We start from the raw sequence: 24,660 nt of genomic DNA, 5'->3' as shown, positions 1-24,660 counted from the left end.
ATTATTTTTCCCAATCTCCCTCCCTCTCCTTCTCCATTTCTTTCTTTCTTCTTTCTTTTCCTTTGATTTTTTTTTTCTCTTTTTAATATTGTTTCCTAGGCCAGCCATTACAATGCTTATGCATTGGAAACAGGCATCCATGAATATTTCATGTTCTTAATAGGAATCAAGTAAAAGGTATTAAGGAAATTAAATATAGTTTACCATTTCCATTTATTCCCTTTAGATAAGCTTTCAGATAAACACTGTCTTATTCATTTGTTCATTTATTCATTCATTCACTCAAGAACACTTGAATGCCTATAATTTTCAAAGCATTTTTTAGGCATTGTGGGAAAAAAAATAAAGTAATACAGGCATGGACACTTCCCTTTAAAAACTTTTAAGCCAGAACCAAATAACTCAACTACTAAACAAAAAGTAAGACTCATAAGAGACATAATGGTTAATGATTTACATAATAACTTTAATCAAATCAAACAGAATAAATTATATATTAATTTATTTTCTATTATTATAATAAAATAAACATGAATTTATAAAAGCAATAAGAATAGTTACTATAATTTGATATTTACTCTGTATGTAGTTCTCTGTGTACTTCTTACAGAAATCCTGTGATTTAGATGTTATTTTTCTTAACTTACTAAAAGAAACTGAATAGTTGTTTAGTTCCTTAGGACATGAAAATGTTGAAAGTTGGATTCAGGTTTCTGATGACAAAGCCTGTTCTCATAACCAATTAAAATATTCTGTGGAAGTTTGCAAAAGAGAAAATTGATTATGGTGCTAAATGGACAGGGGAGGCTAGGGCAGGGAGAAGTTAAACCTTGAGGAGCAGAGGGCAGTTAAATGACACAAATTAAAAAAAATAATAAAAGTATTTTTCTTATCTTAGTTATATGAGGAGGCTACTAAATAGTAAGAATAGGCAAGAAAAGGTCATGATGACATTGATAACATGGGAGACAGATACTTAGCAGTTGGAAGGCATAATGACTTTTGAAAATGATATACAGCACAGATCAGAATCATTCAGGAAAATGCAGGGCCAATTTCAGAAGACATTTCTTACAGAATTTCTCACTTCTCTCAGCAGGCATTCCTACTCAAAGCAATTTGACTCATCTGTTTTGTTCTTCCTTTGGGATTAATGTACTTCAAAAGCACAAAATAATCTTTACAATTTAAGGCAAACAGGCCTGTAAATTTGAAAGGACTAACTCCAATTCTCTGGGCTTGTGATCAGAGTTGTTACGTTTTCCGCCGAATTTTTTGGGTTTACATTGATGAGGTCCATCCACAGGCTTCCACTATCTTAAGAAAGGTCAGTAAGGAAGAATAGCAATGAGGAGCTGATATATTCTCAAGACATTCAATCACATTTGAGTCATGAGGGAATCTCAACACTCACTGTTGCAAGAAGCGAGAGAATGGATGTCTCCCACTTATTGAGGAACAAATACAAATCTCCAGTTATCCTAATAAGCTGGACACGTTTTGGCAGAAAAGTCAAATGCTCTTAGTTCTCTCATCAGATTCTAACCATAAGAATGCTGAGCGTTTTGCCAAAAGGCTTAGTATAAGAAAACCATGAGGCTTATTCCACTATCCATCTTGCAGTGATTACAAAGGATATCTGTACATTTCGTAACCTGATTGATGAATATAAGGGTAGGGTTTAGATGCCCTAATGTTACCATGTTTAGGTCATTTTGAGTATTTACGTTGGGAATAGCAAACTCTGATCAACTGGATTAGATACTGGTATGTTGATATGTTGTATTAGAAGGATTCTGAGGCAAACTAGAAGTATGATTGATTGGTAACATATGCCCTAAGTACTAGAAAGGAAAGCAAAATAATGGATTTCTGTCCTTGGCTTATGGAGACAATAAGCAGAATATGATTTTTCACAAACAGCAAGAATATTGAAATCAGTCAACCTATGTTTTCATCTTACTTCGAATTAGCTGCTATAAAGTACTTTGTTCATACATGGTTTCCAATACTAAAAAAAATAAAAATTTTAACAAAATTGAGGTATTATAACCTCATATGTTTATATTTATAATTATATATTTTAGTGTTTATCATTATATTTTGAAATTGGGAGCTTTGAATATTTCAGTTTATATGGTCCACCACATGCCAGCACAGTACAATTTTATTACTGGAATATTTTATTCTCATTGCTAAATTAAAATGTTCAGAAATTTATTTAGGCCTGTGTATTCTAAGGAATAATAAGGTGAGCTTCTTGCAAACTTGCATTCAAAGAAAAATCAGAGACAAGTTTTGTGTCTTTCTTACATCAGTCAAATTCAGGCTAGGTCTGAGTTGATCAAAATCTATGGGAATTAGTAGACAAGTCACAATATATGCGCCTCGTGGCAAGTCAAAAACTGTCGATTTTATGCTGCAATTCACAAGAAGGTGAAAACTTGATCATGGCAACAAGAAAAATCTGTGTTCTCTTATGACCTTGGCCTCCGATTTTGGACTTCTAGGCAACGCCTGGTATTCTCTGAGCTCAGGGCTTCACCAGATTTAACCTTTAATGTTCATCTTTCTATCAACATGGCTCTCAAGAATGACAGCTCCCACTGATCATTTGCTTCCTTTTCATTTTAGGTTAGCTTTAATCTTGTATTTAACTACACCGTTTTATGATGTCTTTTATTTTCTCATAATATATGTCCGTTTTCATTGTGTGTTGCATCTTGGTGATGGCTCCATAACCTGGTATGATGACTTTCTGCTCCCTGAGGCTATAAGCAATTTCTGTTTTCTTCTGGATTTGTAAATCCTGTACTTGCTGCCTCCTGGCAATTTGAATGTGAAAACTTAGATCCTTTCTTCAGAGGCAATTTCTGCTTCCATCAATTTCTCTTTCAAATTTGTGGGAATCACAACTTCTTAGGTATTTGAGAGGAAGAAGGATATAATATAATATAATCAAGGAATATGGGCTTTGGAATCAGGTATCTCTGGTTTCTAATTCTTCTAGGCTCTATCACTTAGCAAGGTGTTTTATCTTCAGTAAAATAATCTCACTAAGCCTCCATTTCTTCACCTGTGAAATGAGAACAAGTAAGGATATCGTCATTGTTTACATAAATAATGTATGTAAAGACATCTAGCACAGAACCTAGAATAGAGTCATTGTTCAAAATGGCAGGACATCTTATAAAAATAAAATACGGTTATGTGTATCTTCTTGTTTGCAATCATAGGCATTTTATTCTTCTTCCATTAAAGCCAGTCATTTTCAGGATACCACAATTACTACAATTTCATTAGTAATTGATTTTACATCTTTTCCAAGCACCAAATGTTTCAGAATTAAAACAAAATAAAAAGTTAGGTTTCTTTTCAGTACAACCCGCCAGAAGAAACAATCACATTGAGACTGAGACAAAACAGAGCACATGTCAGCTCCACAGGGAATGTTCTTGAGGAAACTGAAATCAGAATTTCTTTTGCTATTATAGAGTTCATAAGAACACTCATCAAAGCAGAGAAAACCAGAACTCACAGTTCCTAAACCTTGGAAGCTAATAGATGCTACAAATGGGATATGCTAAGTATAGGCCCCTTAAGATAGCAAAATTGTGATTGTCACTGTTCTTGGCACATTTTATGTAGTTCGATGATGGTGATAGTGACATAGTCTTTTCTTACATGGTCTTTTCTAAATGTCACCCAGTGCTAACTCCAGTGGCATTTTCTAGGAATTTTTTTTTTTTGCCATGGCTATCATGAAAGAAAATTCACTTGAAATGTGGAAAAAAATTATAGTGAAACATTGAATGAAAACATTCACAATCAAGCACATGCTCTAGAAGGTATTCCATTAATTTCAATAAAATTAATTATGGTGGATGTAAATTTAGTTTTCACTTTGCTCTTTTGGACTATGACATAGACAAAGTGAAAGGGAAACTAAACCACAATCAGGTTAATTCAGATACCATAGATGAACACTTATGTATTAGTGTATTTGGGCTGCTATAACAGACTATCATAGACTGGGTGGCTTATAATCCATAGGCATTTATTTCTCACAGTTTTAGAGACTTGGAAATCCAAGATCAAGGTGCCAGCAAATATGATGTCTGGTGAGAGTCCACTTTCTGGTTCATAGATGGTCACTTCACATGATGGAAGGGGCAAAGGATCTCTCTGGGGCCTCTTTAATAAGGGCATGACTAATCCGATTCTTGAGAGCTCTGCCCTCATGACCTAATCGACTCCCAAAGACCTTACCTCCAAATATGATTACATTGGGGGTTAGGTTTCATGATATTAATTTTGGAGGGCACAAATATTGACTCTATAGTATTATTTGGGAGGGAGTGCACAAATATTGAATCTATAGTATTATGGTATTTGGTAGACAATATGTGCAGAACCTACTATACACTGTATTATAAACCCTAATGGAGGCAACAGACAGGTGAAATTACTTCCTGACCAGTCTATTGCCTTTCAAATGAATACCTTTTAGTATACGTTGATTTGATTCACTTTAGCAAAGTTTAATTGAAGCTTCATTTATAGAATTAGCACTTGTTACTGAAAACAATGACAATCACTGAATAAAATGTAGATGTAAGAGCTTAGACTATGGGAACAGAATATTTGGTGTCAAATCCTGGATCTCCAACTTACTAAATGTATGGCCTTGAGCAACCTCACCATTGCTCCATTTCCTTGTTCATAAGGCTATGGAAGGACAAAGGAGATATACTACATAGAGAACCCAGCACAACACCCTGTGTGCAGGAGCAGGAGTGCTATTGCTTTTATGCCTGTGGAGGAAAAGGGAGTACTTACAAGATAGAATAAATTTACACCTAAAAATGAAATCCATGTTTAGGAAACTTGTGCAGAGAAAGAATTTTAATAAAATTATAATGCAAAAAGATTAGAGCTTCTTATTTTTGGACCATTTATTTTTTAAGAAAGAAAATCAACAATGGAAGCTTAATTGAAATCAAAATCTACGACAAAATGTTCCTCACCTTTTAGCAGTGCACTCCAATAAACTCTGTTTAGTTCCTGTTTCTTTTCTAGTTCTTCAAGGAAGTTGTTTGGTTTTGAAGTGGATATAGATTGTTAATATGGGCACAAGAGAAGAGAGGCTACAATATCTCAAAAGGCTGTGATTCACTTTAATTCAGTCATTTGTTTGCTCATCCAGCTATCCATTCATCCACCTGTTTGTTCTTAAAGATAAATCATTAAGTAACGGGAATGCCTTAACACATAGAAGTTAAAGAGGAACACAATAGATAAACTCCTCAAGACCCAGCATACTCATATGGGGAGATAGACATAGAAGCAAGTCCAGAGATGTATGTTCAAAAGGAAGCCTGTGCAGGGCAGAGTAGGGCACAGAGGGTACGATCCATCTGCAATGATGTCCTGTAGATACTACGTAAAGGAAACCATACTTGAGCTGTGTCCTGAACCAGGAACAGACAATTGGTTTTTTGTCATCTTTGGTGTAGGTTTAGAGAATATGTGGGGAGGGATGTAACTGAGAGAAATATAAATTACAGTGCTTAATATACTGTCATGGGTTCACATTTTCTGGGCTTAATTACTAGTTGAAACTTGCTATTCCAAAAGTGAGTTATATTAGATATTCTGGATTGAATTAGTTCTTTTCTATACCTTTAAAACATATTTTCCCATATCTATAGTGCCCTACACTACTTTTCCTTTTAATTTTTCAAAATAATTTTCTCCGCTAGTCCCTATTCTGAGTCCCTCGTCCATCCCTGATCCTTCTCAAAAGTGGTTCCTCTTTGATGTTACCTGTTTAAATGACTGCAGTTAGATAACTCATAAAGGCCACCCAAAATCTGCAGGATGTTAAATCTAACAAATGTTGCTATCTTACTTGATCTCTTTGCAGGCAGCCTTAGAAAGTGTGGACCATTCCTTTCTTTTCTGCACAGTCTACCCCTTTTGCTTCTGGTGGTCCCATTCTCCCCTCTTCCTCTTGCTCTTTTTCTTGTTATTCTCAGTCTTCTTCACCAGGCTAAAGATCCTCAAGGCTTAGGACTTGGTCTCTCCATTCTACACTTTCCTGGGGAAGTCTTGTTCGCATCCACAATTTCAGTGTCTACCTGATGACTCCAATATTTCCTCAGAATGAAATGTGTCCAGAACTAGCTTCTAAGCACTAGTCCCACTTTTGCAATGGCCACATTTTCACTTATACCTTAAACTCATTATGTCAAAAACTTAGCTTGTCTTCTTTTAGACCTATTCTTCCTCAGGTCTTCTGTATCTCAGGCGATAGCCGCACCATCTGCATCACAAGGACACTTTAATGAGATAAATGAAGGTGTTCCCTAATTTGTGTGATTCTAACTCACTTTGATGGTACTAGGAAAACCACACTAAACCATTTAAACTCAGAACTGTTTCATTAAGACCTTAGATCGCATTTAGAGCCTACATAGATTGACGAGTGCTTAGAGATGAAGCAAAAAATGTAACACAATTACATCATGTGAAAAAAACATGGAAAAGAAAATATTTATCAGGCTATGGAGGAGGAATTGCACATCCTACTCTCCTGGCAAAGACAAGATCATGCAGGCAAGTCCCGATTGAAAGGAACAGATCATGGAAAAACAAGGCCAAGTAACAAGACTTTATTTTTTCCTCTTTAAAGTGTGAGATGACTAAAGCCTAGATATTATGTCAAAATTACTCTGAGAGACAGACATAGCTAGGCAGATTTAACTGCCTTCCTCAGCCAGATTTAAACACTTAGCTGTAAATGAGACTGGATTGTGACACACTTTGGGGAAATAAAAGCTTTATGATAGCATTCACAAGGATTACCAAATTTTAATAAACATCCATTTATCCCACATCTGCCCCTTTTACATCCTTCATTTGAAGGTGGTATCATTTTTATCTAAAACACTCATTATTCATTAATATTGATTTCAGCATTAACAATTTTTTAAATTATCTTGCCCTTTGAGTATTATCATCATTGATCACATATGATGCTTCATAGATTGGCCACTGTCTTCTCTAAAAATGGATGACTAATCCTTTCGTTCATGACCCCAACAGTGTCTGTCCTCTGACAGTGGCCATGTTTGGCTCTGGGTAAGCTCTCCTCTTCAGTCCCCAAAAAAGAAGTAACTAGGAGAAAGCAAGACTTCCTCTGCTATCTGCATGCAGTGCATTCTGAAACAGATTGTATCAAGCACCTTATCTGTAAATTACCTTCACTAGAGAATGTTGGTTTTGCACTGGAGTTGTAATGTCCAGTAGTATCTTCTGCATTGATGGGAATGTTTTTTAACTGCACTGTACAACTTGGGAGCCTTTAGCCACATGTGGCTATTGAGCATTTGACATGTGGCTAGCATGACTTGAGAAACTGAATTTTTAATTTTACTTCATTATAATTTAAAATAGCCACATATGGCTAATGACTACCATATTGGACAGCTCAGCATGTGAGCACCTTTTTTTGTTAGTTATAATTGATTTTGTGAAATTAAATCTTGGGAAATTCCTCTTGCGGAAAATTTTACATTTTTACATTCACTGGTGCTGACTCAAGGGAGTGTTTCTAGGCAGAATCTTTTGCTTTCCAATGTGGAGGTACTTGTCCTGATTTTATGATCTACTTAGCAAAGGGGTTGAAGTACGGAGGAATATTTAGGGTTAAACAACTAAAACTCTTTACTTGGGCTCTTCTAACAGAATCTTCTCTAGTGTTTCCCAGACATCAGAAATTGTAGTGAATGTTGATTAAAGTGAGAGATTCAGCTTTCCTAGTGAAGACTGGACTCAGGATATTGGCAACTAGATAATAGCAGTATTTTGATTTTGGTCATGGCATTCAATTACAGTGATGGAAAACAAACAAACAAACAAACAATATTAGTTAGTCTTATTTTCTTAGCTTCCTTCCAAAACGAGTTTTGAGGTGACCTACTGGGATGTTTAAACATCACAACTTAAAATGAGTAAATAAAGAATTTGGATGAGGGAAAACGTGGATCACTCACATACATGTGTTTTCCTTCATGGGTAAAGATTAAGTCACTGACCATTGACTTGGGCAAATGGTTTTGAATCAGTATTTCCAGAATGGTGCTTCTGTTGACCTGACTCATACTTCCATTCTCACTTCATTCCTCTCTGTGGTCACGAGTAGGATGTGTGAGACAGCAGTCACCATCCCATGTGGGTAAATGCTGCCAACTGCCCCTGTTGTCAGAACTGGCTTTAACATTTGAATTGACCTGCCAAGGGCAAGTCACTTTAGGCCAATGAGGACTTTCATCCTTTGGTAGAAAGTACTAGATCAACTTTCTAAAACCTGGTAGGTGAATCAACACGCCAAAACAGAGGGAGGATAAAAAGAAAAAAAAAAAGAAAGGAAAAAGAAAGAAAGGAAGGAAAAATCGTGACCAACTCACATTAAATTCAGTTTTATCTCAAAATAAGTGTCTAGTTTTATCATTCCATTGAGAACAACATTTAAACAAAGATAGGAACTAAATGGCAGTTTGTATCACTGAAGTTTAAGGAAATATGGTAAACCTATAGTTTTCCTAGGTGAGGAGTAAAAAATAACAACTGCCCATTGTAATTTATATATGTATATATAAGATTAAACTTATGGTGGAGGAAAAGGATTTCTATAAATTGTTTCTCTCATCATGAAATCAGGGATTTCTGCTGCTTTCTATAAGTGTGTGTGTGTGTGTGTGTGTGTGTGTGTGTGTGTGTGTGTGATTCACAGTTCTGGTGCATACACTGGCATGAATATTTAACAGCGGCAAACGCTGATCATTCCGAACTTTGGTTTTGTCATTTGGGAAAATGAAAGATTAAGCAGTAGTTTAAGCTGTCACACAAGATGTTTGTGACTGTGTGACTGATGAACTCAACGCATCAAGTGCAGAAGTTCAAGGTTAAAAGTGTTGTATTATGGAAAGAACACTATATCTCTTTTAAGGAATATTTCAGAATATTGATTTACAAAGCAACCTCTTATTGTAAAGACTCTCTTTCTGCAGGGTTCAAAAGAAAGTGAAAAATATGAAGTTGCTTTTAAAATTATCTTAATTAACTGTTTCCAGAGAGCCTAGATTTATGTCTGGACCAACCTGAACCACTCCTTTGGAATTTATTAAGTTCATTAAAAATATATGCCTCACCTTAATGAGCACCAATCAGCCAGGCCCTGTGCTAGGCAATTTGTATACATTATCTCTAATCTAGTATGATAAGCTTCAACTGACAACTACCTGTTTAGAATTCCTATTTATCTGTATAAATTGTTAAAACAAATGTTTCCGAGTTTACATTTTAATTTAATTTTCAAAAATCCAAATTTTTGAAATGAATGGTCTTACTTTCTCAGATAGTCTCTATTAATAAATATTCTGTTAACAAATAGGGTTACTTCAGTATATTTTTCGAATTCACAAATTTGTACTTTTGCGAATACACAGCTATCTTGTGAGTAGAGCAAAGTAATATTTAATATGTTTGCTCTATAGTTCAATTCTAAATTCTAAATATAAACTAACAGAAACAAACATCAAAAAGGGACAGAGTTTATAAGCTTTAATGATCACTATCTTCTTTATCTTATCTACCTTCTTTATTTAATAACTTACTCAGTGTCTAATAACTATTCAATATTCAGTGAATGTTTTCTAATTTGTTGACTTTAATGATATGTAAGAAACTTGGGATAGTGATACAGTAATTGCTCTGAAATCAGAATAATTTGTTAAAATTTAACTCGTAAAACTGTGTAATTCAAAATTACATAGGCTATGAAATATGTGCTGCTAGATACAGGCGGAGTTTTATATACAAAGGGCTTGAATTTATATCTTTTTCAGTTCCCACCCCATGGAAGCTTCAAAATGCTTTCCTCAAATATTAGTATTTCCAGAAGTGTGACATTCCAATGTATGAAGCAACACTGTCATAAATAATAACAAAACAACTCTTCTAATCTATAGAAATATGTGTAAATTTACTACATATTTTGATGTTCATTACTGTCAAGATAATTTTATAATAAGCAAAATAGTAATAAACATTCATATTCTAAATGCAATAGTTTTTATTAAGAAAAGAAGGCATGAAATAGCTATTTTCTCAAGAAGCATATCAACTTATTTTTCTCTTCAAGATGTTATGTTAACCCTTTCCTTGACTAATTTCTGAGATTTTAGGATCAAACAATGCAATGAATACATTTGCAGAGCATGACTTGTGACACAGCTAAAAATAATTTAAAATTATTAATTAAAGCTCACTATTATTTGTGGACATATTAAACCATGTCATTGATTTCAACCACAACTTATTTTTACTTCCAAGTTTTCTAAAGGGGCACCAACAAAAAAATTGATTTTGGTTCTCGAACTTTTCATCAAAAGAGAAATTTTCAGCAATGCTAAACTCAAGATAGGTATTTCACCAAAGTTTTATGGATGTCCTCTCTAAGAGCGTTTACACACTCACACTCAATATACTATCAGGTGGACAATAATAGAAGTTCATGATGTGCTCTGGTGAATGTAGACTTATTATATTTTGTTTGTTTTAACATCTGCCCTGTTTCCTGACTTGTACTATTTTTATTTTAATTGGTTTGCTGATTCAAACTTGCTATTGTTGGCCTTGCTAATGTTAAGAAACATTTCAAGAGGGGTGTAAAAAGAGAGGGAAAAATACTGTGTTTTGTTAATTTGGCTCCAGCTGATTTTATACCTGGAAGCAGGAGGGCTAATGTTTTTTTGGTATGGTTAATTAAATCCTGTGCTGATGGCTTCTCTTCTAGATATTAAGTCACCCACCTTGTTAGCAGATCCTCTGGTCCAGTAGGGTTGGATTTACCATTGGGGAATCATTCTTAAAATGTTTACCTTGTGTTCAGGTAATTGATTGAGGGCAGGATGATGGTCCGTGTGCATTTGACCAGAGAATTAATTGTGAGATATGTAAAGATGATTCGTATGGGGTCTCACTCCGCTTTGTTTTAAAAACAAGATGATAGGCAAGTAATTGGCACAGACAGGAACCTCCCCTTTCTGTCTCTTAGAACTCTTTTCCACGAGAAACAAAAATTCTACCGCATTTTGTTTTCCTAATGCTTCTTGGATTCTCACCAGCAGGTTTTACAGTCTGTTGCCTGCCTCTCAGATTAGAAGAATGCTCGCATATTTTAACGGTTTCCTAGGATTCAAACAGCCTTTAATTAACAGAAAATTGATGTTTTGGAATGTTACCAAAATATGGGAGATGGAACACTGTGGTGGGCTTCTGACCTTCAAGCCTCTGAGTGCAGTGAAATTCTTCTATAAGGGGGCAAAATTCTGAGCTGTTGCAAACAGTTGGTTGCCTACTGGTACGCAAAGAGGGTGTCTTTGTTGGCATAATAGTCCCACTGCCTGCTCATCGGTGAATTTCCGAAGTCCACCTACTCATGACTGGGAAGGAGGCAGGTAGCCCTTGAATGCTTAAAGCCATAGGAGTGCTGAATAGCTCAGGGATTGCTCAATTTGTAGCTGGGTTCACTTGTTTTAATCCTCCAGTTGCCAGGGCAGTAAGGTACAGCTGCCTGTGTTTGCAGTTAAGTTTCTTTTTTGTGCCAGGTTCATGTCATCTACTGCCGGAGTTTTGGATGTGATGGAAAAGAGCAGTTCTGTAAAGTAATCACTCAGACTAGATGCACATTCTGAGCAGGAGTTAGTTTGCAAAGAGGGATGGGAGGTGTAATGGAGGGGTTTCCCTTTTGAATTGAGGGATTTTGGTGACAGACTTGTAACTGACCTAAGCCAGGGCTATAGGCAGGAAAAGGATAGATTGGGTAGTATGAATTGTTTCAAATGTTAACTGTTACTTACATAACCAGATAGTTATAATCCAAGGAGGAAAACGGAGCAGCTCAACCAGTTTCCTCTGCCTAATGGCAAATCTGCTATCGGCCAGTTCCCAGTTGAGGTCAGTACGCTCCATGCCTTGTTTTTTCCACTGACCCACAAAGCTGGCCTTCTGTCTCAAAAGAGACCTTGGTTGTTTTTTTTGTTTGTTTGTTTTCTTTTCTTTTTTTTTTTTTTCTTTTTTTCCTTTTTTTTTTTTTTTTTTTTAATGTGCTCAATGTCCCTGATTGCTCCCTTTGCTCTCCTCTCTGCAGGTGGTACATGCCAGAGCCCTGCTCTCCCAGCCCTGGTCCGTCCACCAGCCCCTCCTTTGCAACCATCGCTGGATATTAAACCATTTCTTCCTTTTCCTCTTGACACTGCAGCTGCAGTCAACCTCTTCCCCAATTTTAATGCGGTAAGTCCTACTGTCAAATTTGCATATACCAGAGTGGTAAGTACTGGAAAACTTTCAAGGCCAGGGGTGAGTTGGTCACTACTTCTGTTTTGCTATGTTGTTTATCCTGTGGTTGTCTGAAGCCCAAGGCTAGGTTAGTTGCCTGCCTGGTTATGTAAAGTCCCCCCAGAGCCAGGCTCCTTCAAGGGAAAAATGAAAAGAGATTTAATCAATTGGGTTGATTATGAGTCCATGTCTCTCCTTTACTGTCTTTCTGAGTAACATTAACAATTTCGTTATCTTGTTGGAGTATATCTAAATTGAAATTTAATGAATTTGTTAGAACATTATAATTCAAGTAGATGTCTAAAACTTAAACATGTGTTTCTTCTGTCTGGGCCCTCTAATTTTAAAATCTGTTATATTTTTTTTTTTCTAATTTAATAAAGAGGACCCTGATAGTCACGATGGTGATACATTCCATGCTTAGAGTACTTTTTTTCCTTCTTAACTTAAAACAGCATTTGGTAGCAAGAGTTTTCCTCTTAATTTTTTTCTTCTCTGCTCAGCCAGTTACTCTGGTTAAGTCTTTCTTAAATTTCCTTGTTTGTGGGGGCGGTGGGGGTGTGGGGTAGGGGGGCGCGGTGCTTTGTCAACAGCTTTTTCAACACAAGTTGAATTACTTACTTGCTTCTATTTTCACTCCTAAGCATATCTTTATAAGTTGGCAAATTCCTCTTATTCATCATCTTTTTTGTGTGAGTGAGCATATTCTTAGGATGGAAATAGAAATACGAGTTGAAAAGGTTAGAACCCAGTAAGAGATTTTTTTTCTAATACTTTGTGATTCAGCTTTCAGCAGTTGTTATAATGCAGGTCTCAACTTATCAATGACAAGACATGTCAACACAACCAAAGCAAAGAGGATTAAGATGGGAGGTCATTGAATGTCTAGTGATCTAAATAATACAGATTTCTTGTTATAATATCTTGCCCCAATGACAGATTAAAAAACAAAAAATTTTGCCCCAAATCAGATCATTCTCCTTCAGAAGACAGTAGTGGATCTTATTTTCTTTAATAAAAGTTTGTCATGGGGACTTTGGACATGCCAGTGAGATAGTACACTTATGTGCTAGTCCTCACTAAAGGGCAAGGGACAATCATAATGATTGCTTCGATTTTTGTGGGGCTGAGAGAGTGTCCATAGGCATCTTATTTTGAAATCGATGGAGCATAAATTGAGCATCATGAAGACATCACATTTCCAAAGTAGAGATTTCTAATCCTGGGCATTTCAATGAAAGTAGAGGACAAATTGCTCATATTCCCTGATTTGTAAATGACCACACTGAAGTCCCTTGGGTTCCCTGTCTCCGAGCTTCTTGTCTGCTCTTCTGTTAAGTGCCTTCCTGGCACAGTCTTGCTTTCCAGATCCCCAGGGATGATCCATCAAGATGCTTTACCTGGCCTCTGAGACCACTTGGCATCCTGTCACTCAGGTCTCATGTCAGCTTTAGAGAACGTGAAGTAAAATTCCTGGAAAGCTGTAAAAGGCTGGGTTTAAAACTTTTGATTTGCCCTTTGGGAAACATTGAAAGCAAAATGATTAAGTTGATTAATATTGTTTGTCATAAAACAAAGATGAGCGATAGGCTGAGTTATATGACACTGAGCAACTCTCTTTACCCTCTTCGTTACAGTTTCCGACTTCCTCTTTAAAATAAGGAGAGTGGATCTGACAATCTCTTCTTTTAGGGGTTCTATTATTAAAACTTTTGAGCTTTTGTAGGCAAAGGCAGCATTGTATGCTTGTCAAGCTGGATTCTAGCTGGACTGACTTGGTTCAAATCTCAGAGCCGCTACTCACCATCACTATGACCTTGGGTAAATCACACAACCCTCATGTATCTCAATATCTTTATCTGAAAAATGGAGCTAATATGTAACCTATTTTGTAGGTGTATGATGCTTATGTGGATTAAATCATTTAGAATAGGGCTTAACATAAAATAAGCACTATTTGAATGATAAGTATTATGTTCATAGACTATAAACTCTTCTTATTTTGAATGGGGCAGTTCATCGACCTATTGCAAAAGTTTGATTTGATTTTTTTTTTCTGTGATGGATTTTGCTTGTGCTAGTATTTGTTCAATTTAAACCAAGAAACTCTCTATTACTACATCTATTGGTTATTTCCTTGCAGTGCTAGTCCAGTGCATCCATGGATGAAGACACTCTTTGCTCCAACTGAGGGGAGTGTTTGCAAAGTCCATACTTAGATGTCTTTGGACTCAGAATTAGGACATAGAGCATCTCTCTAAGTAAAAACTTTAGGACATAGAGCATCTCTCTAAGTAAAAACTTGAGTTCTTGATGTTGTAGCAGGTACAAATCTCAATCTACAAATTCAGGGTATATGGAATATAATTTTCTATTGTTGCGAGTTGATTTTATTTCTGGTTCAAGAGCTCATTCCATCAGACTGGAGGGAAATGCAATTTAATTTTGTGCTAAGGTTCAGGAATCTAAAGGTTATCCATCCAGCTTTTGGTAGGAGAATTCCTATGGTCATCAAGTTATTTATCCATGTAGGCACTCATCGATGGTCAGCACCTGGTTAGCGTGCCCGTCAGGCCACCAGCTATCAGATTTGAGCATATAAACTTTGTGAGACTGTCTGTGGTCCCTCATGCCTAGATTACTATACCACCTTAATATACAATCCTTAATATAAGGATTTAGGTGCTTCTTTGCCAAGGAAATGGTGAACCTTTCTGCCAATCAACAGCCTTCCCTCATCTGACCTTTTTGAAACAAAAGACTGTCTGCCTATTATATTCCTCCTCTGAGTTTATGAGTATGGAATCATCTCTCTATTTGGGGTAGAGTGAAGCACAGGGGTGAAGGAAATTTTAAAAAATGTATATATGTAAAATAAAATATATGAAAACATAAGTGGATATCTCTAATTATTTTTCTTCCACAGGATCATAAACCATTGGGTTTGGATGTGAGTCAGGAAGAATAATAAAACATCTGTAAAAATAAGTACAGTTAGGGGAAAAGGAAAACAGATGTAAGATCTGGGCTGGGATATTGATATAAAAGAGGATATTTGATAAAACCATTAGGATCTCTTAGTCTACCCAAAGCCAGTTTTTTAGAAATAGCAATAAAGCTGTTATCTTGACCTAAAGGTATTGTGTCATTCATGTTCCAGTAGCTTTCAGACAAGAGACATGAATTTCTCATGTACCCCCAGGCTGTTCCTAAATCTCTTAAGATGTTGGAGTTTTAGTGCTTAGGACCATTCTGGTCCCAGTGATCCCATTCTGAGAATGCATTTCTTGAAAGGAACCAATCCTAGAAGTAAGTAGAGGATGTTTAGGCAAGAAATATTAGGGAATGGTGTGAACTCGGTCCATTTAGATAACTACTTTTTTATTAAGCATCTATTATGTGGGAGGAATTATGATAACAAAGTTATGTTATTACCTCTGCCATGAAATAATTCCATCTATAAATGAGAAGTTGGACAAATAAATACAAATTTGTAAATATGAGTGCTTTTATAGAGAAATATGTACATAGGATTGAATGACAGTTTGGGGACAGTCGTGGAAGGCTGTGTGTGGTTGTCTTAGTGAGGGCCTGGTAAGAAAAATAGAAACTACTTTAGGCATGCAAACAGGAAAGGACTTAATATAAAGATTTAGGTGCTTACAGAACCTTTGGAGGTGCTGGCAAACAAGGGTCAGGGAAGGCTCTTTCTGGCTCTCAGTTTTTCTGTGTGCTTTCATAGAGTCAGGAAGTTGCAGAAACACAGGACACCCAGTAATCCCATGAAATACCACTCCTTAGTGGAATCTAAGCTTGAGCACTGCTGGCAGAGATGCATGGTCACATAAACCTCAGGCTTCCCATCTTTGTGATGGAAGAGAGAACATAGGAGAGGGGAAGCAGTGCTGAATATTGCCAGTAGAAGACTTGACATGATGGCATAAGAAAAACCTGAACAAGTCTGCAATCACGAGCAAGAGGCTAAATACATTGACACTCCAGTGTCCTGTCCAATAAAATAAGAATGACTAAATATCTCTCAGTTTTGTTATTGGAGGGGCGACTGAGTTTTAAAGTGCTGGAGACTGAAGCCGAGAATGGGCTTGAGTAAGACCTTGGAATGTTGTTTAGAAGGGGAGCTAATTATTCAAAAATGGCTATACTCCTTTACAATTTCTCTCCGGAGTCTCATGGCTTCCTTTTCGTCTTTCATTTCTCTAACTACTTTTTTCTTCGTATTCTGATCCATAGTTATGATAATGACGAACCTTCAAAATGTTGTTGGAAAGTTACAGCTTTTGGGGAATGTGTTCACGGACAGACTGTGAACCTGATTCCGTGCTCCCCTCCCATGGCTGTGTTTCCTGTAGGCATAAAGGTTTAATGGATAAACTGACCTAATGTACCAGCATAACTCAATACTCAATAAGTATTGAGCCTGCCCTTCCAGGAGACGCACAAGGAAAAGTAAGGAGGTTGCACAGAGGATAGAGAGGCAGAAAAGTGGGCAAATACAGACTATTTCGCTTTCAGTTGGCTTTGGCTAATATTCTTCAACATTAAAAAAGTAAATTAGCATAGAATTTTGACTCTGTGCTGCTTCTCTGTATAATAAGATTTCATTATCGGAGAGGGAGCTACGGGCAAAGGGATGGGGAAAGAGAAAGACTAAGAAAGAAAAAGGTTGAATCGTAGCATGTGACTCTAGTTATTCTTGTTTCCCAAAAACACCAGTGTTCCTAGAAGCCTGAGTGTGGCTTAGTTTGGGTTTGAGTTTAAAAGTTTTATCGGCTGGATGGCAGGAAAGTGAAATTTATGTGAGTCGTAGCAGTGCTTCTCATACTCTGGGGTGCAGGTGAATCAGAAGAGGATCATGCTGAAGGGCAGATTCTGATTCAGTAGTTCGGGTGGGGCCTGAGATTTTGAACATATGTGGGTGGAGGGAGGGGAAGCCAAAAGAATGATTAAATACATTAGACTCCATCAAAAGCATCAGTTATAAGGACAGCATTAATCAATATAATGGAGAGTATGAGGAAGAAGAGGTAACTAATCTTACTCCATGATTCACTCATTGGGCATTTTTTAAGCACTAACTATGTGCTTGACACTATGGCAGACACCAGAAATACAGAAACAAGAAGGAGGAGAAGAAGAAGGAGGAGAGAAAGACAGGAAGGAGGAGAAGGAAATGGGGGTGAAAGAGGAATGGTTCTTGTATTTATGGTGTTGGCATAGTTGATTATTCACTCCTTTAAATTCTCTTCTGTCAGCCACTGGAAAAACATTCAGATGTTAAACACAACATTAGACAATAAGCCCTGTGCAAGCGGGAACCTTATCTGTATAGTTTGCTTCATTTATTTAAAAAATGGGGTGGAGTAGGTAAATTATTTCATAAAGGACACTGTAATTAAATGCTTAAATAAACTACTTTGATAGTAAATGCTACCTGAGTCCAAAGAAAGGAGAGGCCACATGCAGGTAACTAACGGAAGCTCTATGGTAAAAGTTAAGATTTGATTTGGGAGCCGATATCAGCTGTTATCATATATCATATTTATCTTGTTTGTTAAGGTAATCATAATATAGAGCCTGAAACATCTCAAAGACTCAGCATTACATTTGTTTAGTGAATGAGTGGACAATGGATGGATACAGAAAGAGAGAGAGAGAAAGAGAGAGAGAGAGAGAGAGAGAGAGCGCGTGCGAGCGTGAGAGAGAAGAAAAATTAACAACAGATAATTCATAGAAGAGAAATAGCTATTAAAGTTGTACCATGAGAAACATAATTGATGGAAATGTCTCAATAAAAACAAATTTAAGTACTCACTGGTTTTATATATTAGATTATTTACATCTAACCAGAATTATTAATTTAAGCAATTATTAGGAAACATAAGCAAGCATAGCATCGAGCCATCCCCTCAATTTGCAGCTGTAATTTTATGTTGGCTCATGTATTTACTTACTCTGGTTATCTAAGAGAACAGCGATGTAAAAATCCCAGTGTTTGTCTATAGAATATACTTTAAAAATCTATCCTTCATAATATTCATCAACTATTTCATGTGAGTCCAGAAGGGCTGTCGCTATAAAATATTGGTGAGGTACTTCAGAACTCTAAAAGGACAGCATTAATGTGCTTATTAGCATAAAGAAGTTATTCTACAACTATAGCTTAAATTTGCATTCATAATACTATAGGTGAATTACAAAAAAAAAAATAGAACCCAAAATAGGCAAATTTCAAATTCAAATTTTTGTTATCTTTGGATAGATATCCTTCAGGACCTTTATTTTCTCTATCTTTAAAATGGAAATGCTGTCATATTTCTTTTCACACTATGTCTCCTTTCCTTTCGAAAATTGTTCTTGACAATTGCTCTCATCTGTGGCTCTGTATTTTGTTACCTGCTCCAGGTATGGAGATGCCTCCTATCCTCAGCTTGGTGGAGTTACAGAAACAGTGGCTAAACACAATTCCATTTGTTTGGTTCGAAGAGATATTAATTAAACTCAGTTTACACATCAATAACTGCTCTACTAAGTTTTTACAACTGCTGCTGCTACTAAAATAGGTAGGCAGCCAGGTTGAAATTATGGGTAGAAAAATAAGCATGTCTTTCTTAGTCACAACTGGTTGAGGGTATGGAAATTTTTCAGGTGAAAAATGCCATAGTAAATATGGTATCGATTGCTAAGTTCTTTGTCCTTTGAAAATAGATGTAGCAGATTGCTAGCAAGTTCTGTGCACTGAGTGTGTCATATTTACAGAGCGAAAGCCTCTTTAGAAACATCTGCTTATGAAGTCTCCTTTCATTATATGTTTTCACACTGAAACAAATATAAGCATGTTTGCTGAGCCCTACAGCTTCCTGTAAAACCAAAAGTTTATGAAAGTCACACCTTCTTATAATGACCCCCTCAAACACAAAATAACTTAGATATAGAATATCTAGGCTTGAAAGTAAAAGGCTAAACAAATGTACATACATGAATATCTTTCCGTTTAAAAACTTGTTTATTCTTTGAAAAGGTAACATATTTTCCTGTTATTCAAATCTAAAGAGAACAAAAAAGTTTTCCTGTTCTTCCCTTGCCACTCAGTTCTCTCTTAACTGACAATCAGTGTGGTAATTTGCTTTTCTGTCTATCTTTCCAGAGATATTTTGATGCGTGAATATCTTCTTCTCACTGAAGAATGAGGAATAATACACATTTTATACATTCATTTTCCTTTATCGGTCAATCTAATCATAATGAGCTGAAGCTTTGCTCTTGCAAAGAATATATTTGACATATTTCCTAGTCTGACTTTCTTACTATGATTCTGGGATTCTGGGTGAATAAGGGGACTGAATTAGAAACTATCTGTCTAAGCTCATACTTCATTTTGTGATCCAGCAACTCTTTTCAAGATCCTTCTTCACACTTAGATATAGACATTTTAGAAATGAAAAACACTTTTTAAAGTTAATTTATGTCTATTTCAACTCCCTTACTTCAAGGCTAAGCCTACAATGATTGAGAGATTTCCAGTTTCATGTCTAGTAAGTACAGAACTAAAACTGAGACTTCTGACTTCTGACTTCCGTTTCTTATGAGGAGCGAATCATTGAACCTTAGTGTTAAGGATTGAATTATGTCCCCCCAAAACTCGTATTTCACAGTGCCTTAGACTGTGACCTTTGGAAATAGGGTCATTGAAGTTATAGTTAAGATGAGATCATTGGAGTGAATCGTATGTCTGATATACTTATAAAAAGGGGAAGTTGAGACAGAGACAGGCATAGGGGAAAGATAGTGTAAAGACACAGGTTGAACATTGTCTACAAGCCAAGAAGAGAGGCCAGAACTGATCCCTTCCTCACAGCCCTCAGAAGGAACCAACCAACACTTTGATTTTGGACTTTTAGCCTCCAGAACTCTGAGAAAATAAATTTCTGTTGTTTAAGCCACTCACTTTGTGGTACTATGTTATGGCTGCCCTAACAAGACAAGGTTGTTAAAACCATCTGATCTACCTGCCTACACTTGCTAGACTCTACAGTGTTCCAGACAACTTGCAATTCAGCTTTTTACTTATCTTTAGTGATGGCAAATAAGCCAGCCCTTAGGGGAGAGAGACTCTGCACTCTAGGTCGACCACACAATAAAGAAGTTCTTTATTTGAAGCCACTGCAGGATACCTGTAACCACTATAAACCAAGGAAGAAGATAATGCACAATATATTCATTTTTTATAAAAAATATTTATTAATCATAAGCGAGGTGACAAGGGCTAGAAAGGAAGGCAATTTTACACTCACTATTTATAAAAATCTCATTTCATAAGAGCCTTGCATGTTTTAGGTATTATCTGAACAATATCAATAAGGAAACTTATGGGTGAGAGAGAAAATAATTGGCCTCAAATCACAGAAATGGTGAGTCACTGAATTATGGCTAGATTTAGATTCAGTGATCCAAGTCCAGTGTAATTTTTTCTAAACATAGGTAGCTGATTTCCTGCTGCAAACAGTTATAGTTTTTCTAATCAGCTGTGGGAGTCTTAGTATACTGTAATAGCTAATTAAATAATCTGTAATTCCCTAGAAGACTTAACTCCAAGAAAGCATGCTATTTCTTGAATAATATCTTGGCTGTGATTGGACAGTTATGAAAAAGAATCTGGAGCATCAATGGACCGTGCATTGTGTCACATTCAGGAACATTTATGTTGTATGTGGACAGTCATTATTAGGGGAATAAATAACTTTAAGTGGCAGTAAATTTAAAAAAAAAAATCCATTTCTATCCCAGTAACGATTTAGGCTTTTTAAGACTCAAGACCCATTTGCACAAATAAGATAAAAAATATTAAACTTAGAATCTTAAAAGTTCTAATTCCATGATTAATACTCTATCTATGGCAAAACTCTGAGTCCATACCTCCTCATCTGTGAAACTAGACTAATCATTGACCTCGTATGAGTGTCTAAAGGTGCTAAAGATCGAAAGTGCTACAGAAATAGTAGGCTTTAAAGAGGTCTAGTAAATCATTGTCTCTGGTTTGGGGAGCCTAATGAGCGTGTTTTCACAACCTCTCCAAGTTGATTTTTTTTTCTTTTTGCCCCTTAAATGTTGAGAGTCTCTGCATTCCACCCCAAGGCCAAAATTGGCAGGAAAATCCATTTTCACAGCTAAGTATAGATGAAAGAATAACCTCAGAGGATCTTTGGTGGAAAGTTGCCTTTTCTACACTTCCCCCTCAATGCAAATGTAAAGAACAATATTAATGCTCTTTCTCACTAGTCTTAGTCAAAGGAATGAGAACTTTTTGCCAGCAGGACTATTTTATTTCTCAAAGTGTGGTTCATAGATCCTTACTTATCCAAGAACTGTTTACAGGTCTGCAGTGAGATAAGAACAGAACTTGAGAGTGAGCAGCATTTAGACATTTTTATAACAACTTAAGAGAACAATTTTACATCTGTTGAAGCTAAGAAAGAATGTGGCTTATATTTGGTATGTCTTTTCCATTCTCTTTTTTCTGGTAATTCATCTTTATTATATTTTATAAAAGTATCAGCCTGTGACTGATGGAGGAGTGCTGGTCCTTCAGCCAAGGGAGTTGAGAAGCATTACTCTGTTAAAGATTTGAGTTTCGTGTATACTTCAAAAGTGGAAGAGACTTTGAAGCGGTTATTTAGGTAATTCGTACGCTGTATGGTTGAGAAAGCCGCAAATACATTTTGATTCAAATTCTTTTAGCTCTATCCAATTTCCCTTATCTTGCTGAGGTGTGGCAAAGGCAAATGGCTCTCTCTGAAACTCATAAATCAAGACAGTAGTAAAATCAAAAGGAAGATCATTTGCATTTTGCTTCTCTCTGAAGCATAACCCCTTATGCCACATTTTATCTAGAGTTTGAGCAAATAATAAAGTGATAAAATTAGTAGTTATTTCTTGAGCTTCCTTGTTTGAACACTTTAGAATGGAATTTACTTCAAGGACCTTGCTGAGGTAATTTAAGAAACTAAAGAAAATTGAAAAATTTAGGTGACTATATATGGGGATAAGAAACATTGTTTTGATTTCTAATCCAAATTATTTTTAATAGAAACTAGAATAAATGATACTAGTACAATAGATTGGAGATATTGTAAAAGAAGTTTCTTCAAGGAAATCACACAAAAGAATAATTGGTTTTACCAAAACATCCTTGTGCTCTTTCGAACATCTGTGCATACTTTCTGTTTTAGCGTTTCTGTGACTTTTGTTACCTACTACATTGAAAAACACCTATCTCTGGTTTCTTAAGAACTTGTGGTAGGAAAGAGAAACAAGAGAAGTAACGAGCATTTTCTAGTACTTTCTACATATGTAGAATTTATGTACTTGGATGCTGCTGGGGTATAATGGTCTAAGTGGGAAGACTGCCCTCCACCTTCTTTTCTCCAGATAATCCTGCTTGTCTTTTAAAGGAGGGGAAAAAAAGTTCAGAAAATACTAATTTGATTTTCAGAATCAGCTTAATTATCTCAGACTATCTATAAGGTCTTATTGACATACTTTGGATTGGAGCCCCTGGTTTGGAATGAGGAAGAGAAATAAGGTAGAATGATTTTAAGCTTAGAGTTTGTTTTTAATTCTTCTTAACTAAAATCATAATAAAAATTTAGAAATTTAAAGAAAAATATATATGCATATGCATATGTATATGTATATATACATGCATGTGTGTATGCTTCCTACTGTGGATTATGGTTTAAAATATTGACCCCACATATGTAGACAAACCCTTGCATATGTATGTTAAGAGGCTTAATTTAAGATGATTATTGCAGCACTGTTTTTATTAGCAAAAAAAGGAAAAAACTTCATAAAAACCGATATGATTATTAATGGGGAAATGGATATATAAATTGAGATCTATTTGTGAAATGTACCTTAAGAGGTATTTGAAATGAAATAACTTTTTTACATGGAATATCATAAAATCATAATGTTGGGTAGGTAGGAAACAGTTTCAGAATATATACAGAATTTTAGAAAATATGTGTGCATATGTGTATTTTAAAATTACATGGCAGTGAGAGAGAGAGATAGGTGGATCGAGATTGAATCACAGCATCTAACATCATGGACTGGAAGAACACACATCAAATCCTTATTTGCAATGTTTCTAAGGAGTGAGAGACAACAGGACTGGAGTGGGGAATAAAGGAGACTTCAGCATATCTGTAGTGTTCAAGTTTTGCTATTTAAAAAGGAAATATCTACAACAAAATTAAAGAGTTGTTTTAATCTAGGTATTCAGTACATGATTATTTATAATAGTTTATCTACTATATGTATCAAAAAATATCAAATGTTATAAGTTATGTATATCTTCAGCAAAATACTTAATTGCAACATGTACTACCTATAATATGTTACTAGTTAAGAGCCTGGATGATACTGACACTTAGATATGCCAGTTTCAGATACTAGTTTGTATTTTCCGGTCAACATGAGCTCAGCTCTGAGATTTCCGTGACACACTGATGATTTGGCTTGCTCAAAGGCCTTCTAGTAGAACTATTTAGATTAATATTCAAGTAGAAAGGTTAATGCATGTATTCTTGTAACCTTCTGTTATTTTAGATGACATTGCAATGGTAATCAGATGTGTTGACCAAGCTTGGCAACTTACTCCTAAAATCCAATTCAAATTTACTTATTAAAAACATTATCACTTAAATACTTGCACATTCACTGAAAGTCAAAGAGGTTAGTAAAATTTCTGGGTTTTTTATTAATATCAATTGTAATGGAATTCGAGATGACACTCTAGCTTACATGAAGTTTCATAGTATAGTAGGGACGATGTTTTAGAGTCTCAGAGAAACTGATATCACTGTTCAGACACTGCCTTTGAATGATTTTTCAGAAGTGGTCAACTTCATTTATACTTCCTTAAAACAAGCTGATCCAGCAAGCAAAAATGTCAAGTTGATACTTAATTTTCTGTTGAATGCTCTCTGTATTTTTAAAGGAATTGCTGTATGTTGTAGATAACCACTGGGTTCTGTGTAGCAGGAAAATTTTTGATTGAAAGCAAGGATACTGAGCCCACTATAATGTATGTCATGGAACTCCTGAATGAGATTAAACAGCCCAATTTCAATTTGAAGTTAGTTGACCAGATTTGTCTATACATTCAACTTACTATATAAATACCATTATTTTAAATAGTTTTAATAATAACTTGTAAGAACCTCTCCCCAT

The 24,660-nt window shown here is 35.8% G+C and overlaps 1 protein-coding gene across 5 annotated transcripts in view; it reads left to right on the top strand.

Moving 5' to 3' along the window:
- ZNF385D (zinc finger protein 385D) overlaps positions 1-24,660 on the top strand; it is a 269,512-nt gene that overhangs the window by 52,765 nt on the left and 192,087 nt on the right. For all 5 annotated transcript variants that reach the window (XM_006907276.2, XM_025043631.1, XM_025043630.1 and 2 more), the window contains exon 2: positions 12,218-12,360. In XM_006907276.2, the coding sequence (XP_006907338.1) occupies positions 12,218-12,360 (143 nt within the window). The remainder of the gene's footprint in view (positions 1-12,217; positions 12,361-24,660) is intronic.

This window comes from Pteropus alecto, unplaced genomic scaffold (genome assembly GCF_000325575.1).
Source record: "Pteropus alecto unplaced genomic scaffold, ASM32557v1 scaffold92, whole genome shotgun sequence".
Taxonomy (NCBI): domain Eukaryota; kingdom Metazoa; phylum Chordata; class Mammalia; order Chiroptera; family Pteropodidae; genus Pteropus; species Pteropus alecto.
The sequence above is the reverse complement of the archived record's forward strand: the minus strand, read 5'-3'. Positions and strand labels throughout refer to the sequence as shown.